At 43.6% G+C, this 18,857-nt stretch overlaps 1 protein-coding gene across 1 annotated transcript in view; it reads left to right on the forward strand.

Annotated features, from left to right (window-relative positions):
* Positions 1-1,127: 1,127 nt before the first annotated feature.
* Positions 1,128-18,857, forward strand: part of LOC308170553 (L-fucose kinase-like) — a gene marked incomplete at both ends in the record, with an annotated part of 33,339 nt that continues 15,609 nt past the window's right edge. The window contains 17 exons of the mRNA XM_080545351.1: positions 1,128-1,212; positions 1,730-1,881; positions 2,119-2,169; positions 2,376-2,501; positions 4,030-4,102; positions 4,289-4,386; positions 4,472-4,552; positions 5,652-5,771; positions 6,149-6,320; positions 6,455-6,561; positions 8,476-8,577; positions 9,329-9,502; positions 10,059-10,132; positions 13,077-13,432; positions 14,551-14,767; positions 15,277-15,443; positions 16,428-16,655. Coding sequence (XP_080401477.1) covers positions 1,128-1,212; positions 1,730-1,881; positions 2,119-2,169; positions 2,376-2,501; positions 4,030-4,102; positions 4,289-4,386; positions 4,472-4,552; positions 5,652-5,771; positions 6,149-6,320; positions 6,455-6,561; positions 8,476-8,577; positions 9,329-9,502; positions 10,059-10,132; positions 13,077-13,432; positions 14,551-14,767; positions 15,277-15,443; positions 16,428-16,655 — 2,383 coding nt within the window. The remainder of the gene's footprint in view (positions 1,213-1,729; positions 1,882-2,118; positions 2,170-2,375; positions 2,502-4,029; positions 4,103-4,288; positions 4,387-4,471; positions 4,553-5,651; positions 5,772-6,148; positions 6,321-6,454; positions 6,562-8,475; positions 8,578-9,328; positions 9,503-10,058; positions 10,133-13,076; positions 13,433-14,550; positions 14,768-15,276; positions 15,444-16,427; positions 16,656-18,857) is intronic.

Genomic DNA, 18,857 nt, shown 5'->3' on the forward strand with positions numbered 1-18,857 from the left:
TGTTGGGACACAATTCAAACTGGCGCTCGCGCGGCTTCGTCACTGTCACGCTGGCCATCGCACGAGCTCTGTCGCAATTAATTGAAAACAGTCGGTTGCTAAGCAGCACACACTTTAACTTTACACATATTATTTAGATGTCATGAATGGACGTGTTATAATGCGCGAGCCTATGACATAATTCAGTCGGTCGAAACACAAAACCTTGTTATTTCATACGTATTATTAACACGTGACAAATTATTTAGAACTTACTGATAACAATAATAAAACGTTATTATTATTATTATTATTGCTATTATTATTATTATTATTATTATTATTATTATTACTGTCTCGTGTGTGTGTGAGAGAGAGAGAGAGAGAGAGAGAGAGAGAGAGAGAGAGAGAGAGAGAGAGAGAGAGAGAGAGAGAGAGAGAGAGAGAGAGAGAGAGAGACAGACAGACAGAGACATATACAGTATATAGAGAGAGATCGATCTATCTATCTATCTATCTATCTAGAACAATACAATGTAAATTAATTACAAATACAAAACGAGAATCCCTTGCATGTGGGTATCCTATCTACAAAGAGCATATTTTTCAGAATGGAGAATAGGGTTTTTATCTGATAATAAACAAAATGCTGAAACAGTTTCACAAATATTCCGTTTTTTTTTTTTTTTACAAAAAGATCATCAGAAGCTCAGAAGTGGATTTCCAAGACCACGCCGTTTGCGGCGTGTAAATCGAACGTACCCACTACTGTACGGAAACACACGAGGGACAAAACAGACGACACGAGTATATCGAGGTAATCTGCAAGAGACAAGCTGGTTCTCAAGCTTGCTGTGACTGGGCTGCCAAATGATCAATCAACCGTGATGCATTGTAATGTCCACCCTATCGCAACATTGTTGCGAGGACAGTGCCAGAGTTGACCCTAACGGTCTGTGGAGTCAACGGCAACTCATATAGTTTGCTTTAGGTCCCAAAAGAGGATGCAATGGTCCCGCCCCATGCACTCCCCGTTATTCAAGATTTAAAGGATTAAGTTCCGTGTTTGGGAAATACAGCGACTTGATCATCTGGTGAACTTTCGTGGCGGTGTGTTGGAATCAGGAGTTGGATCTGAACACATCAGCATGTCAGGGGAGCAGCAGGCGTTCAGCTGGACGGTCATAGTGTTAACCTGTCAACACACAGACAGCGTGTATGCCTTCCAGAGAGGTGAGTGACAGACTGACAGCTTTAGAGTTTGTTTAGTTTTTTGTAGTCCTCCACGATGCAAGACGCAGATTTGGAGGTATGGATACGTGAAATGAATATTACAAGTTGCTATGTGTAAGCACAAAAGTAACCCTAACCCTAACCCTGTCTTAATGCATGTCATAGAAGAAAAAATGTGAAATCTCACCTTATTGGGCTTAATTATTGTTGTCAATCACTGACTTCCAACACACCAAAAGTCTTCAATTACGAATGGAAAGCGAGAGGCAATTGATTGATGATTGATTCTCTGTACCTAACCATCACCTCTGTGGAATTCTTTATTATTGTGTGTATATTTTTAAGTGTTGACATTGTTTACACACACTAAAATATAATAATCTCTAACCTATGCCTAGAAAGAGAAAAAGAGAAGGGGTAGTAATTGTGTGTCTGTGTCTGTGTGTGTGTCTGTGTGTGTGTCTGTGTCTGTGCCTGTGCGTGTGCCCGTGCGTGCCTGTGTGTGTTTGTGTGTCAGAGTTGGAGTTGCGGCAGAAGCGTGGAAGTGTCCCCCAGGGGACCTTGCTGCTGACGGTGTCGGACCCCCAGGAGCGGCTGGGCAGTGGGGGGGCCACGCTCAACGCCCTGCTGGTGGCTGCAGAGCACCTGAGCGCCAGAGCTGGATACACAGTGAGTGGCAGCCTGCTGGCGTTGGTCACATGTTACGATTTTAACTGTCTTGTTTCCTGCTGCCATAGGCTATGTGGCGAGCATTCAACACAGTAACGCCACCATACCCACGGGCTACACCCTTGGGTGTACTGTAAGGGATTTGACAAGAAGCAAGACTTGTGAATATTGACAGTGCATGACAATCTCCATGCCCTACAGCAGAGCAGTGACTCTGTTCCATCTTGCATGTTTCAGGTTGTAACCGCAGATGCCCTTGACAACGCCCACATCCTTATCTTACACACCGTGAGTCCAGTTAGGAGCATTTGAAAGGGGGGGGGAGGGGTTGGATAGAGGGAGGTGGAATTAGTCAAATCGAATCAATGCCTATTTACTTTTCATGAATGTTGCAACACTTTGTGGGGGGGGGGGGTTGGAAATGTCATTGAATTGGAGTAGCCTAACCTCCTTCTGTGTCGTCGTCCTCCTCCAAACCCTCCTCATGTCTGCAGGGCCGGGACTTCCCCTGGGACAGCTGTGGCAGGGCGTTCTGCTGGCTGCCTGTTGGTAAACCAGCCCAGACCGTGCAGAGTCCAGTCTACTGTCTGGACAGGCTGCTAGACTGCCTCTCCAACCAGGTCAGCTAGGAGCCACACTGCAGGCTATGTTGTTGTCTTTTCACATGGAACTTTCCAGCATGACTGAGCTCTCCAAAAGTGATCTGAAGTGGCCTGATAATAACATATCTGATGCCAGCTGTGATAAGTAGTATATATGTTACGGTACATGTGGGAAGACGGTACATGTGGGAAAACTAGGGTTAGGGTTAGGTGCTAAGGTGCTACGGTTAAGGCTAGGGTTAGGGTTAGGGGTAGGGTTAGGGTTAGGGTTAGGGTTAGGGTTAGACATACCAGCATGTACCAAGTGGACGTAGCACCTAACCCCAACCCTAGTTTTCCCACATGTACCGTATTCCCACCCTGGTTTTTGTAAAGCCATAATATACTGTTTAATACAGCAGTCTATTTTATTTTGAAAACATGTACAATATCCATTTGTTTTGTTTTTTTACCTGTGTCATATAAACTAACATGTTTAGCTTTGACATAATGTGTTGTTATCTTGTAAAATCTTTAAGACTCTTTCTGTATTATGGTTATTGCATTGTATGGTTATTGTATTGTATCCAGTACTCAAGTTGTAAAATCATCATTTTAACAGAGAGACAGAATATACCAAAAAATCCCAGAAAATCACATTACCGGTATATGATTTTTTAAATTTAAGAGGGTAAACTCACAAAATGAGCAGGGGGTGAAAGACGTTATATTGGTGCTGCAAGATCACAGCATGGAGCAGCGTCACTCTGCATGCTTTGGGGAGAGCCCTGGTACAGCTGAAGCCACACCAATGACCAGAGCCAATGGCCAACTAGATTACATTACATTACATTACATTACATTAGATTACATTACATTACATTAGATTACATTACATTACATTAGATTACATTACATTACATTACATTAGATTACATTACATTAGATTACATTATTAGATTACATTATTACATTACATTACATTAGATTACATTACATTACATTACATTAGATTACATTACATTACATTACATTACATTAGATTACATTACATTACATTAGATTACATTACATTACATTAGATTACATTATTAGATTACATTATTACATTACATTACATTAGATTACATTACATTACATTACATTACATTATTAGATTACATTACATTACATTACATTACATTCAACTTTATTGTCATTGCAGAGTACAAGTACCAGACAACAAAATGCAGTTAAGCATCTAACCAGAAGTGCAAATAGTGATATAAAATGTGATACAAAAACATGACAGTGATAGGTACAGTATGGCAAGTACGGTAGTTAGAGGTATATACACTTATGAGCTATGTACAGTTAAGATAGCTATGTATAGTATGGTATGTACAGATGTACAGAGGTATGTACAGAATTGCCTAAACCTGACCAAAATGTCTGATATTTAGTGAATAATCTACTGAAGGTTTTTGATTTGTAATCAATTTTAGATTTTTTTCTCTCTCATTCACTTTGAAAGTGTCCGGAAAGTTCTGTGTGACAAGTGTTTGATAGCGTGCTTCATTCTGTGTAGGTCTGTCCTGGTTCTCCCCCAGGGGTCTGGGTGTGCAGCACTGACATGATCCTGACCATGCCCACCTCCAACGGTTAGACCCCGTCACTACACCTCCATCCTACTGAAAACTACTTGAATGCAATCTGGTTGTATTTACCACTTCATGAACTGGGAAATGCAGTTTGAATAAAAGAGGGGCGTGATCAACTTTGGCTTTCTCTCTTCACCCTCACGGTAAACCTGTTTACCCCTTTCTCTTGTTCATTGTGTCTTCTAGTGATGTCGTGGGAGGGTTTCACTGGGGTTCGAGTGTTGGCACTGCCCGGTGATGTGTCTTATGCTGTGAACCATGGAGTCTACCTTGCTGATACCAAGGTAAATCATCCATGCCCTTTTAATGTATCTATCACTATTGCTGTATAAAGATGGTTACCCACAGAAAGTCTCCCTCTGCGTATAGGGTGGCGTGCGTGACATCATCTACAAGGGCTCAGAGGGGAGGATACGTGAAGCCATACAGCCTGATGGCAAGGTGCCACTGGTACGTCAATGCATTTTTTAAATGAATTAATGAATTAATTATCTTTATTGTCATTGTAACAGGTACAATGAAATTTAAATGCAAACCCTAGGTGCTAACAATCAAACACAGTCCTAAGATAATAAAACACAGTCCTAGATAATAAAAAAACAAGAATGAGACATAAATAGGGGGGATATAAATAGGGGGATAAGTGATGGGTAGGAATCTGAGAATGTATCTATTATGTAAACGTATATGCTTATATACACTCTATGGCCTATTCACAGGGGGGTATATAGACAAGGGGGAGTTAGCATAACTGTGTACTTTTTATAAACATGTATAAAATGTAAAGTATCTAAGGTAATCTACCTCTTATAGGATCAGTAGTGTAGCTTGACATCACATGTTAATGAATCAAATTCCTCCATGTTAACATTGTCAAATTTTTGGGAGAAACGTTTGGTTTGTTTGAGCCTCTGTATTCAATCCGTCATGGAAATAAGTCAACAGAGTCATCTACTACATGCATTTACTGTAATTAGTCACTGCTGCCCCACTACTCTTTTGCCAAAATATGGAATGTCTCCAGTTATCAGGGTTCCCACGGGTCCTTGAAATCCTTGAAAGTTTGTGAATTTGAGAAAAGAAAATCAAGGTCTTAAAAGTTTTTGAAAATAGACATAGGTCATTGAAAGTGCTTGAATTCCCCTCTCTCTCTTTCTCTAATTTTTTTTAATATAAAAAAAAAAAAAAAGTTTTACGTAATTATAGTAGATAAGTCACATTGCTTAACTTAACACAGTAACTTAACAGTAACACATATTTCACAATATATTGTTTTGCTGTTCTCTGCAGTAGAGAAGGCAAGAGACCATCTAGTGTTCACACATTCAAGCCTCTCTTTTTAATTGTTGTCTGTGAGGGGATAATACCTATTATATGAATTCTCATCTACATCTGTCTCAAACTATGCCGTGTTGGGTCCTTGAATTTGAGGGAATTGAGTCTTGAAAGGTGCTTGAACGTGATGTTTCAGAAGGTGTGGGAGCCCTGAGTTATGTTTCCTTCCTGCGGTCATGTGACTGAGGGCAACTCTCTCATGTGATGTGTGCAGGTCTCTGGACCCGTGTTCTTCTGCCGGGGGGCGTCAGAGCGGCTGCTGCAGACCCATGTCACCCCCCCCCTGGACGGCTGTACGTATATGGGCATGGACTCAGGGGCTCCCCCCCTCCAAGTACGGCTCAGTCCTCCTTCTTACTATTCTTTTTTTCTTCCTTTCCCTCCTTTTTTCTTTCCCACTCCCTCAAACAATAAATAATTATTTGGAAATAACAGGGGTTGCTACAAAATATATATATACATATATATTGTCACTGCATTTCTTAGTGTTCTTTTTTTGTATGCTGTCTGTAATTTATGAAATATAATTCACTCCATTTTGAATGTCAAAACGTTGACATTGATCATTTGATTAACATAAGCTACTCTTCCTGGGGTCTACACAGTCCATTCAGAAATCAATGTTGTTGTTTTTTATTTCATTTCATTTTGTCGTGAAAATACAACAAAACATATTGCCAGATTGCCATCTCTCTCTCTTTCTCTCTCCAGATCTCTCTTTTCCTGGATGTGTTGATGTGCCTTTGCTCAGACCTAACTGAGTCGGAGTTTGTGAACGGGGAGAGACCAGGCTGCAGTTCCCCTGCAGGGCCACAGGGGGCAGCAGTGAGGAGTGCGCGGGCGGTGCTATGGAGGACACTGAGGGGGACATCACTCAATATGGGTATGTCTTATATTACCCATTAAATGTACACATGGTAAAAAACAAAAAAGTGCTGTCTTTTTTGCTGTCTTCTATTGTCATCTCACTATTTAGCTGTAGATGTCAAGATGTTGTGTGTGTTTCTCTCCCTGCAGTTTATGTTCCAGGTGGTTGCTATGACTACCTGACTATGTCTGGGAGAGAGCATATTTCCCGTCTGACTAGCGAGGGGACAGAGAAAGACACCCTCTCACACATACAGGTACTGGAACCCCCTCCTCCTTCATAACACCCTCAGGACACTCAGAAGACATCAAATGTCACAAACAGTCATGACTACAAACTTTACACAGCTGGGGCACAGACAGTTCTTTACTACTGAAGCTAGTTGACATGAGGAAGGGTTATACCTACCGTAGTTGTCTAGCCTTATTCCCATGAGTGTGTCAAGTGGTTTGAAGACCAGGTGTAGGAGAAAACATCTTGTGATGCCAGAACCACATTCTAAGGCCATCAGGGTATAAGTCTCACTGCCAGGGACACAGAGCTGATAGATGCGTATTCAGGGTATCCGCGGTGTCTTGAAAAGTATTAAAAGTTGATGAATCAATTTTGGGAAAATCAAGACCCTTAATAAGTATTAAAAAGTCTTATCACGATTTTATGAGGTCTTGAATTTTGTTGGTATTTTTCTGAATTAGACTCTGTCCAAAGAGTTTGAGTCCTAAAAACTTTTAGTAAAAGTTCGTGAATTTATTAGTTTTATTAAAAAACAAAGATGAACCGGAAATTGTGTTGTATGATAGTGGTCTAGTCTGTTGCAAACTAAAACTGTTAAGTTAAAGGTGTCACTGATGTAAACGGTTACAGCTTGAAGTGGCGGTGGTGTCTGGAAAAATATTGACAAGGTCTTTAAAAAGTCTTAGAAAGGTATTGAAATTAACCTCAATATTCCTGTATATACCCTGGTATTAGATGAGTATTTAACTGGAGAACAGTTCACCAGCCTCAATTGAAAAGTGTTCTTCACACCTCCTCTGAATATCTGTATGCTTCAATTCAGTCCTTGCATTCACAAAACTCATAGGCGGCGGCTGTGGCGCAGGAAGGGGGGCTGTGGTTCAGGAGGTAGAGCCGCTGTCTAATGATCGCAAGGTTGGCAGATCGGCGGTTTGAGCCCCGGCTGGCCACATGTCGAAGTGTCCTTGGGCAAGACACTGAACCCCAAATTGCTCCCAGTGAGCGGGCCGGCGCCTTGCATGGCAGCTTGCCGCCATTGGTGTGTGAATGTGTGTGTGAATGGGTGAATGAGAGGCCGTTGTAAAGCGCTTTGGATAAAGGCGCTATATAAGTGCAGTCCATTTATAGGCAATGACTTGATGACAATGTCAAGAGATAGAAACCTATTCCTGCTGACCCTGAACCTATTTCTATGTCATATCTTGTTTACTGTGACATCAAACTGTATGTAGTTTAACAAGTTGTAAGTTACTGTTAAAGGTACAATCTGCACTAGTTACTGCTATTGTCAATTCAATGAATGATAATATACAGTGTTCCCATTTGATTCTTGCAGGATAGCAAGGTTGTTTTACTACATTATTTGTGTACATGTGTCATATTATAGCTTCAAAATATGTTTAAAGCGAACCTTTGAATCCATACTGGAGCTCTATCTATGAGTCTAAAGGTGTGTTCTCACTAGAACATTTGCTTCACTTGGAATCGGAGTTTAGGATAAAATTATCTTTGCTCTGCGTCGTTTGGAGCTGTGAGAACGCGCATTCGATGTCACTCCCGGAGCAAACAACCGCTCCGATTAGAAACGACGCATTCATCACTTTGCTTCGCTTCGCTTTTGGTGAGAACGCTGCTCGAGGCAGTTCATAGGAAAACAACAGAGCATGCATGTTGATCTGGATAAGAGCGAATTTTATTGACCAATCAACTACCACGTCTGTTGCTTTGTTTACATAAAGGGCTGTGAGAACGCAAATCAGAGAAATAATTTATGCAACAATGTTGCAATCTCATCCACTTGCTCCGGGTCATGATTCGGACTTTCATGTGAGAACATGACCTGAGAGTGTTTACATGTTCTAGCCCCATCCCTCAGCTTCATAGCAAACCAAGTGGCGGAGGTGACTGATGTGTTGATGTCTGTCCAACCCTCTAGAACCCCCGCTGTGTGGACGATGGAGGCAGGGTGATCAACAGCGTGCTGGAGGGGGACGTCAGCCTGTCGACAGGAGCAGTCATCCAACACTGCCATCTGCAGGTCAGGAGGCGTTCAGTCTCAGAGCCTGTTTACATATTCTGACATTCACATATTCACTATATGAATAGTTCAAACTTGCATCCTTCCTTTATTGAGGGTCTGATCTGTACCCGATGTGGTACATGAAAGAAATAGAGGTTTATACACCATTTATTTATATTTTCTCTTAACAACGCCTATACAAATTCTTCACCCCCTTTTCAAAAATGTTCACATTTTTACAGCCTAGAATTAAAAAGCATTATATTAGATTTTTTGTTCTTTTTAAAGAAGTATATTTTCCTTCAGTCAACCATAAGTAAGCTCCCAAATATAGATATATTTTGTGCATACAAGCCTCTTAGAAATCCTAATGACGAGCTGTGACGGGTTCAATGCACAGAGGGAGCCGGACAGCAGGAATGCGTGGTTCAAAGAGGGCATCGCCGTTTTATTTCTTCCGGCCTCGCGGATACTCAGCCACTTCAAATATTAATAATAATAATAATAATCATGATATCACTGTGCAGGATAACCCCCCGCACAGGTACCGCAGAGCCCGATTCTGACTGGCTATTGTAGTTTTAAATGCATTGTCATCTCAATGTAGAAAAGATGTAGTAGCTTGTCATTAGGATATCTGAGGCTTGTATGCAAAAAGTAATTACTTTACTCTTCTTTTTTAGGACCATATCAACATCAGCTGATATTACTGACTGATATACTCGAAAATGATTCAAGTCACTGATTAACCTTTGAACTTTGCCCCCAGGGTCCACTAGAGCTCCAGTCAGGTTGTTTATTGTCAGGCCTGGAGGTGACCTCCTCATCGCACCTCCGGAAGCTGGCTTTAACTAATGACATCATCATCCAGGGACACCGTGTACAACTTGGAAATCTGAAGCTCACTGTTTATACAGCGCTGGGGGCTTCTGATGATCTTGAGGTAACAAAACGCTTTTTCTTGCTCTCCTTTGTTCATGTCATCACTCGGTAGCTCATGATGTCATTACAGTGCCCTGCGTAGGTAATGGGACAGTGAAGCATGTTCTCAAGTCAAACCACTGAAACATTACACAGTAAGAACAGTCCAGTATGGATTACTCTTCCTGCTACGACTGGTGGATTGATTTTTTTTGTTTGGTACCTGTACTATAGCAATGACAATAAAGACCATTCATTCATTCATTCATTCATTCATTGATGATTTTGGTGGATTGCTTAGTCAAATGTATTGATTGTAAGTCGCTTTGGAATAAGGCGTCTGCTAAATGCCAAAAATGTAAAAATGTAATGTATTTAACATCCCCCAGCCTGACTCTGATCACCCCCATCGAGCCAGCCAGAGGAGGAGTTGTACAGTCTTATTAGGGCAGGCAGAAAATATCTCCTATGGTGCTCCTTAGTGCAGCTAAGAAGGATCTGAGGAGTAGAGCAGAGACAGTTGAGACACCCCCCGTCTCTCCGCCCCTGCCTCTCACCCACGCCTCCCTCTCCTCTAGGTCGCCTCTGACGATGGAACTGCTACCTTCCTCAACCACAGTTGGAGAGACCTCTACGACCGCACTGAGATACAGTAGGACTGATAGCGTGGCGAGACTAACCATCTTAGAAACTAACCACCATAGAGACTAACCACCATGGAGATGAATAGAGACTAACCCAGTGTTTCCCCTACCATCGGAACCCCCCGCCCCCCCAAGAAAGAGGAATTATTACGGACGTAGACACCAAACATCTGACAAGCCGGCTAAAATATCCACGTTTTTTAAACGCACCCAACCCGAATCTGGCGAGTGGCAAGCCCATAGGCTCGTTGGGAACGTTAGTCCGCCGTAGTCTCGCATAGCCAGACCTATCTCCACACTTCGCGCTGTGCCAGCGCTGGAGAATAATACAAGATTTTGCGCTAGTGTGCGCGCGAGACGCGAGAGTTTTTGCCGGCTGTGATGTCTGCAGATTGAAAGTAAGCAAGTTGAAACGTTAGCAAATATAATTGCTGAGTGTTCTGACAGAGAAAGTTGGTTAAAATTGGTCGTTATTATCGTGACTAGAAAGTGTCTGACTATAGTTCCATAGTGTAAATAGTACGGGTGTAACGCATGTGTACCGCGGATCAATTGCAAAATGTAACCAAGTAATAATATTACTTAATATTAGTTAATATCCCTTGTAAATCACAATGTAGAGTTGCCATGAAAAGATAGACGCGACAGTTGCGTGCTTTGTTTTACTCTAAAGCGCAATGATAGGTTGATAATGAAAGAAAAAAATTCAGAACAAGGCTGCGTTCGTAAATTCGCTCTGGAATCTGATCAGCATTCATGGAACGCCTCTTGTCCAATCAAATTACTTGGTCCCTTTATGACGTCGGACCCAGTGTGCTCTCCGGCGCTCTCAGACCAAATTTACGAACGCAGCCCAAGTGTTTCATGGCGAGTAGAGTAGTGCTGCTAATGTTGGCGACAGAGAAGAACTCGAAATGCCTCCCTCGTCATTTAAATCCCATGTATGGGAGCACTTTGGCTTTTCTGTCAATTATAACAATGACGGACAAAGTGTGGTCGATAACAAAGTTACGGTGTTTAAGCGTTGTGCAACGAGAAAGTCGTACGAGCATGGCCACACATTTGCCGTGACATCACCCTGGTGTGTTGACGGGAGGCACGAAAAAGGCAGCTTGACAACTTCTGATAATGTAGCCAATGTTTTCATACCATGTTTAAAGTAAGGTTTCACTTTATTATTTAGTTAAAAGTGGCAGAAAACATGTTTATTCATCTGTTTTAAAGAGCCCAGTGATTCACTGCTGCAACCAGGTGCCTCCTCCCTCTCTCCTACTGCATCATTTAAGTTGAATGTGTGTTTCTGATTAATATGTAGACTAATGTTTGAGTGTAGAATATGTTATGTATGTATATATATATATATATATATATATATATATATATATATATATATATATATATATATATATACCAGTTTTGACATCTTGAATGTTGTTGGGTTTCACACAGTAAAAGTGGTGTTTTTACAGAATTCGAGGAAAAAGCTTTTTATTTTTATTTTTATGTTTTGTGTTGATCCGAAAAATTATCCGATCCGTGACTCAAAAACCGTGACACGATCCGATCCGTGAGTTAGGTGATCCATTACACCCCTAGTAAATAGTGTCAAAGAACTAGCAAGCTAGCTAGCTCAGAGGTGATGAGATGAGCTAGTCTCCTTGCACACTTGCCAGCTAAAGAGCTAACTGGAGGCACTTTATTATTTTACTTAAAGTAGATATACTATCTTTCTTATTCTGCTAGAGTTGGGCTTCATGGTAATACCATAATGGCATATTTACAGTACATGGACAGTTGATTGAAGCATTGGAATTTTTTTTTCAGATTATTATTGAGACAGATGAGAGAGTAAAGTCAAAATGACATTATCTGACTGGATTGCCCACAGCAGATTATAAATACTCTGGCTGTTTTGTTTACCTTTTGGTTGACAGCAAAAGGGAGAGAGGAGGATAGGGAGGGAGAGAAGGAGAGAGAGCAGGATGGTGTCGGCACACCAGAGAGAGAGCAAGAACCAGGTGAGAAAGTGGACAGGTAGTCAAGACCACATAAGTAAGTAGCCTTGAGAACCGATGGATCTCCTGTTTCCGTAGCGTGAGGCGGCTTAATGTACAAGTACACCCCTGGACATGACGCTGGTATGCCACGGTCCATGCCACCCCCCCAAGGCAGCAAACCTAGGGGAAACACTGTATAAACCCCACCCCCAGTCTTAACATTAACCTTAACATGACCCTTGACCTTGCCTTAAACCTGAAACCCAGCTCATCTAGACACTTTTTTCAGTAATATTTCCATTCTTGAGCTTTCTTTGTCTGGCGGGGAGCTACCATGTAGCCATGTAGCCATGCCAGGGGACATGAATGGGAGCAGCAGCACCACTCTCAGTATAACTACTTAACATCCCTCTACAAGATCTGTGTGGGCTGTACACGCATTGTCGATATGAAAACAATTAGCTATTTCCACTATTGCATGCATAAACTATGTATTATTGCATGTTATTCAAACTGAAAACATGATACAGTATGTGACTAGCTGTTGTACTCAGGTGGATGAGCAGAACATAATAATTAATTTTAAATGTTGCCATTTAGCAGACGCTTTTATCCAAAGCGACTTACAATTACGAATTACAGGGACATTCCCCCTGGAGTAACTGAGGGCTAAGTGCCTTACCCAAGGGCACACTAGTAGTGGTGTGGCTTCAGGCGGGATTTGAACTAATAATTAATAAATAATTTTGCCATTTAGCAGACGCTTTTATCCAAAGCGACTTACAATTACGAATTACAGGGACATTCCCCCTGGAGTAACTGAGGGCTAAGTGCCTTACTCAAGGGCACACTAGTAGCGGGATTTGAACTCACAACCTTCCGATCACAAGTCCAACTCACTATCCACTAGACCACCACTACCCCCCCATCACACCTCCCCCCTCCTCCCATGCAGGTCTGAGGAGCTGTGGGGGTCCAGCGGACCCCGCTCCCTCCTGCAGGCTCGCCTGTTCCCGGTCTTCCAGCCCAGAGAGGGCGCTGTAGGGCTGGAGGAGGGCGTCGGCTGGCTGCTGGGCGGGCCTGGGTCGCTGAAGCAGTGGCAGGGGGCCTGGAGGCTGTCTCTCAGGGAGGTGCTGTCCCTGGCTGACCAGGAGGCGGAGCTGGGCTGGAGGGAGGAGCTGTTCTTCCTGGCAGGGAGGAGGAGAGTGACGGACACACTGAAGGGCCACAGTGACCACAGCCTCCTGCCCTGCTTCAGAGCTGCTGTGCTGGGAGGCCAGCAGGAGGCGCTGCTGAGCACACTAGACTCCAGTGAGTGGCTCGTTTCCAAATGGTTTTTTTTACCGATTTTTTTTATTTTTATTTGAATTATTGACAATAATACAAATACATAGATGGAGACAATGATGCTTGTAATTGTCAGGGATGGAGCGATAAAGTCTGTGACTTGTTTCCGTCGCTGTCCCTGGTGTTAAAAAGGGCCACGAGGGGAAGGGGCCATACCAACAGCCACTCCCATACAGTACAACACTCCCATACAGTACAACACTCCCATACAGTCATACAGTACAACAGAACAGACAGACAAACAGGTCCTTGATGTGGGAAGACAAAGCGCATCAATAGCAACCAACAAGTCCATAAAAACTTCCAAGACGTATATAATTTAGCCTGGAACATACAAGTCCTTCTCCTGTCCTATAACTCTCTATTTGGTTTACAGTGGGATGTTGCTAAACAGCTGTATTCTGATCTTAGCCTTGAAAGCTGCGGTACTGTCAGTTTCTTTGATGCTTAAAGGCAACTTGTTCCATTCCACTGCGCCTGTATATGTGAACAAAACTTCTCCTGTTTTTTTTACTGTGTCTACAGGGGACTAGATTATCGCAGCTTCCTCTAGTGTTGTATGAGTGTGCTATTCTCTCAAAGAGATTATTAAAGTAAGCCGGAGCTCTGTTGTTCAGGACCCTGTGGACTGTCACAAGACGCATCTGACTGGCTCTGGCTTCAACTGGCAGCCATTGAAGCTCCATGAATTGGGCCTTTCCAACGTGCGCTTTGTAACGGAAGCCCAACACCACTCTAATTAATTTCTTCTGTGCTGTTTGAAGTTTAGTTTTCAGAGGTTTGTTGAGGTTCCAGTACCATGAGCTGATTGCATAATTAAAATGGCACTGAACTAGGCATGAGGCTAGGGTTCTAAGACATTTTTGGTTTAAAAACGAGGACTTCCTGGCGATGGGGTCATGCAGGCTTCCCACCAGTATTTAGCGTAGAATTTTGCGTTTTGCTCTCTATCGGTTCATTCTGAGAGAGCTCAGAGTGGGATACATAGATATCTCAAAGTAACACAAAGCTCTGTCTATGAATTTGAGATCGCACCTTTTAACACTCCACCCTCTCTCTCTCTCTCTCTCTGGGACCTCCAGTCGCGGCAGGGAGCAAAGAGAACCTGGGCGTGGCGGCCCGCTGCCTGGCCTGTATAGCTGACGTGCTGGGCTGTCTGGCCGGGGAGGGCAGGGGGGGTCTGAGGAGCGGGCCGGCCGCCAACCCTGCCTGGAGCCATGCCTTCTCTCTGCTGGAGCGGGGGGACCTGCCTGGCGGGGTGCAGACCCTGGCCGCCCAGAGACTCAACTGGCTCAGCAGGTACAACCACCCAGCACACTACCTGGTTACTATGACTACCAGCACACTACCTGGTTACTATGACGACTAGCACACTACCTGGTTACTATGACCACCAGCACACTACCTGGTTACTATGACTACCAGCACACTACCTGACTACCTGAACACTGAATGTGCTTTTTCCGGACCAAAACAGGATTCGTTCATGAAATATTTATTTATTTCCCTGATTGCTAATTATTAAACGTAGAGTCGTTACAACCATTAGGAAGCTTTTAGAAAGCTCGAAATGTTACATACTGTACCTTCTTAAGCCTAAATTAGATGTAAATTACTTGCAACAAAAATCCAAAAGTCAAAAGTGGCTGTATTAGAAATGAAGCCGGTCAAGATTATCGTGATGCAGCCTTTGAGTTTGCGACAATGGAAACAGATCATTATTTTGTCATTTACACGAGTCAATAATACATGCAGTATTAGTAGTGTTAGTGTGACCTACTGCGTGGATGTGTTGCTGCCCTCTACAGGACAGACTTGCTAGTGCGTGCGGCGCGACACTACGAGGGGGCTGGGCAGGTGCTGCTACGCCAAGCTGTGATGTCAGCACAGGCGTACGTCTCCATCGGTCGTGGCGAGGTGATGCCCATAGGGGCGTGGCAGGAAGTGGAGTGTCCTGCCAGGTTGGACCTATCAGGTGAGTCGCAGAGGCCTGGTTCACCAGTTCTTATGAACACTAAAACAGCCATGAGGGGTCATTTGACCTCTGTGACTAAAGAAAAATGTTATATCTTTGCACTCTATCAAATTTCAGGACCCTCCTTTCATGACTTTTCCTAGATATGTGCGTTCTACCACCCAGTATCCTTACATTTTCAAAATCACATCAGGATAAGCTAGTAGGAAGCAGGCTAATTGAACAGATGGCCAACTAGTGGTCGTTGTGTGTAAGTAGCAGCTTGAGCATTGTAAAGAGGCAGCTCTTTTAGTAGGTAAAAAAGGCACGGCTGTTCTAGTGTTAACACACCACCAGTCACAGCAGTAAGCCTGGAGATATTAGGCCCTCAAAACCCACTACTTCAAGCTCGCCTTCACCAGTTAACCCTCTCCCTCTCCCCCTCCCCTTCCCATGTGTCCCCAGCACTACCTCAATTACGCCCCTATACTTTCTTTTATTTATTTATTTTGTTTCTTTTTATTATTACTACTCAATCTTTTCAGTTTGTAAAGCGTCTTTGAGTGTCTAGAAAAGCACTATATAAGTCTAATGTGGGGTGGCTGTGGCGCAGAAGGTAGAGTCGGCGTCTAATGATTGGAAGGTTGGCAGATCGGCGGTTCGAGCCCCGGCTGGCCACATGTCAAAGTGTCCTTGGGCAAGACACTGAACCCCAAATTGCTCCCAATGAGCGGGCCGGCGCCTTGCATGGTAGCTTGCCGCCATTGGTGTGTGAATGTGTGTGTGAATGGGTGAATGAGAGGCTGTTGTAAAGTGCTTTGGATAAAGGCACTATATAAGTGCAGTCCATTTACCATCCATCTGTTAAACGAGAACAGCCATGGAGGGGGCATTTGACCATAATGTATTATTATTATTATTATTATTATTATTATTATTATTATTATTATTATTACAAGTTCTTATGAACACACCACCAGTCAACAGCAGTAATCTCCCCCCCAGGTGGCTGGAGTGACACGCCCCCCATCGCCTTTGAACACGGCGGCTCCGTGGTCAACGTGGCCGTGAGGGTCGATGGGAGGCGGCCCATCGGCGCCAGGGCTCGGCGCATCAAGGAGCCCCGCCTGCTATTGGTCAGTTCCAGCGGAGGGATGGACTGCGGTGTCGCCATGGAGACCGTTTGTGAAAGGCTGGAGGATCTGAAGGACCACTGTCAGCCGCACGCACCTGGTGAGGCTCTGCTTGCTTCCTCCCTCCATCGAGGTAGGGAGGGAGGGGGGAGGGGAGGAGAGAGAGGGGAGGGGAGGAGGGAGGGGGTAGGGGAGGAGGGAGGGGCTAGGGGAGGAGGGAGGGAGGAGGGAGGGAGAGAGGAGAGGGATGGAGGGAGGAAGCAAGCAGGGGACAGGGGAGGAGGGAGAGAGGAGAGGGATGGAGGGAGGAGTGGTGTGGTAGTACAGTACATGTCGGGTCAGGGGTTTTTCTTATTTGAAAATTGAAATAAAACTTCTGTGAACAGTCAGCAGGGTTCCCACGGGTCCTTGAAATCCTTGAAAGTTTGTGAATTTGAGAGAAAAAAAATCAAGGCCTTAAAAGTTTTTCAAAATAGACATGGGTCATTGAAAGTGCTTGAATTCCTCTCTCTCTCTCTATTTTTTTTTAATATATATTCAAAAATGTTTTACTTAGCTCGTCAACTAGTAAATAAGTCTCTGTATTGCTTAACTTTACACATATTTCACAATATATTGTTTTGCTGTTCTGTGATAGAGAAGGCAAGAGACCATCTAGTGTTCACACATTCAAGCCTCTCTTTTTAATTGTTGTCTGTGAGCGGATAGTTCCTATTATATCAATTCTCATCTAGATGCGTCTCAAACTATGCCGTGTTGGGTCCTTGACTTTGAGGGAATTGAGTCTTGAAAGTCCTTGAAAGGTGCTTGAATTTGATGTTTCAGAAGGTGCGGGAACCCTGGATTATGCAATAACTGCAATAACTAATCTGCAACCCATTGACCTCACTAGATGCTGGGTATTGTCTGGGGATGGCCTGTACTGCAGCCATCTTCACTTGTTTGTTTTTAGATCATTTTGCCTAAACTCTTATCAGGAAATTATGTTCAATTGGATTAAATGTAAAGATTGACTTGGCCATTCAAGAATTGCCATAGTAACTCCCTAGTTGCAGTTCAAAGTAGTCACAGATGAAATGGTGAAAGCATTTATAATCAAGTTTGTTATCAATAATAAGTTTGTCTTCCGCTCCTTCCTCTCCTCTCCAGTTCCTTAGCCAATCAGGTCAGTAAGCCATCTCCTGCAACAGAATCACTGTATTCAGGCAGGGCCAATGTCAAGTGAGCTCAGCTGATTATATTAGTCTATAGGCCCCACTCCACTGGAAATAATACTTTAAGCTCTTTTGTTATACCTTGATAATGAACTGTATGGACACACACACACACACACACACACACACAAACCCTCACACACTCATGTAGTGTATGGGATGTATTACCTGAGCCTGCCTGGGATTTTTCTGAGTGGAGGTAGCTGGTATTCAGGGCCCAGGCTGCTGCGATTGTGGTGACCGTTAGGTGATCCTTATGGCCCATGTTCACCTGCAACAAAGTCAAAACAGGACATAAGGGGGTTAGAGGTGATTGGTGAAAGAAGAGGAGGTAGAATGCAAAGTCAGAGTAGTGACGTTGGTCCACAAATCAGGAAGCAGATCATGGTAGTTAGGTCAAGGTATAGCCTACACATTTCCCCCCAACCATAACACAGCCTCAGATGTCAGACTATAGACTACTGTAGATTATATCTCTTTCTATTCATTCTTTTTCACTCACCATCCGTTGCCTCTCTTTTGTCAGAGCTTCCTCCCTCGGTTTTTTGTCCATCTTCATTTCTTCTCTCTCTTCTTCCAGCAGTCCTCTCTGGTTAGTCAGGGCGTCGCTGTCGCTCCATGTTTTGAGCATATGCTCCTGTTGAGCTCTGTTCAGTTTGAGCCTCTCTTGCCAGAGCCTCTCTCCCTTCTCAGCCATCTCCTCTTTCTCCTTCCTCAGAAGTTCCTCCTCTTTCTTGTTCTTCAAACGCTTTTTGAGCATGTGCTCCTGTTGAGCTCTGTTTAGTTTGAGCCTCTTTTGCCAGAGCCTCTCTCCCTTCTCAGCCATCTCCTCTCTCTCCTTCCTCAGAAGTTCCTCCTCTTTCTTGTTCTTCAAACGCTGCTGTTCGGTTTCCTGTCTCTCTCTTTCCATCCTCTCCATTTCCTCACTCTCTCTCAAGTTCATCTTGCTCTCCCTCTCCTTTAACTTCTCTCTCTCTTCTTCCAGCAGTCCTCTCTGGTTAGTCAGGGCATCAGTGTCGCTCCATGTTTTGAGCATGTGCTCCTGTTGAGCTCTGTTTAGTTTGAGCCTCTTTTGCCAGAGCCTCTCT

Source organism: Nansenia antarctica, assembly GCF_963989245.1.
Source record: "Nansenia antarctica genome assembly, chromosome: 14".
Taxonomy (NCBI): domain Eukaryota; kingdom Metazoa; phylum Chordata; class Actinopteri; order Argentiniformes; family Microstomatidae; genus Nansenia; species Nansenia antarctica.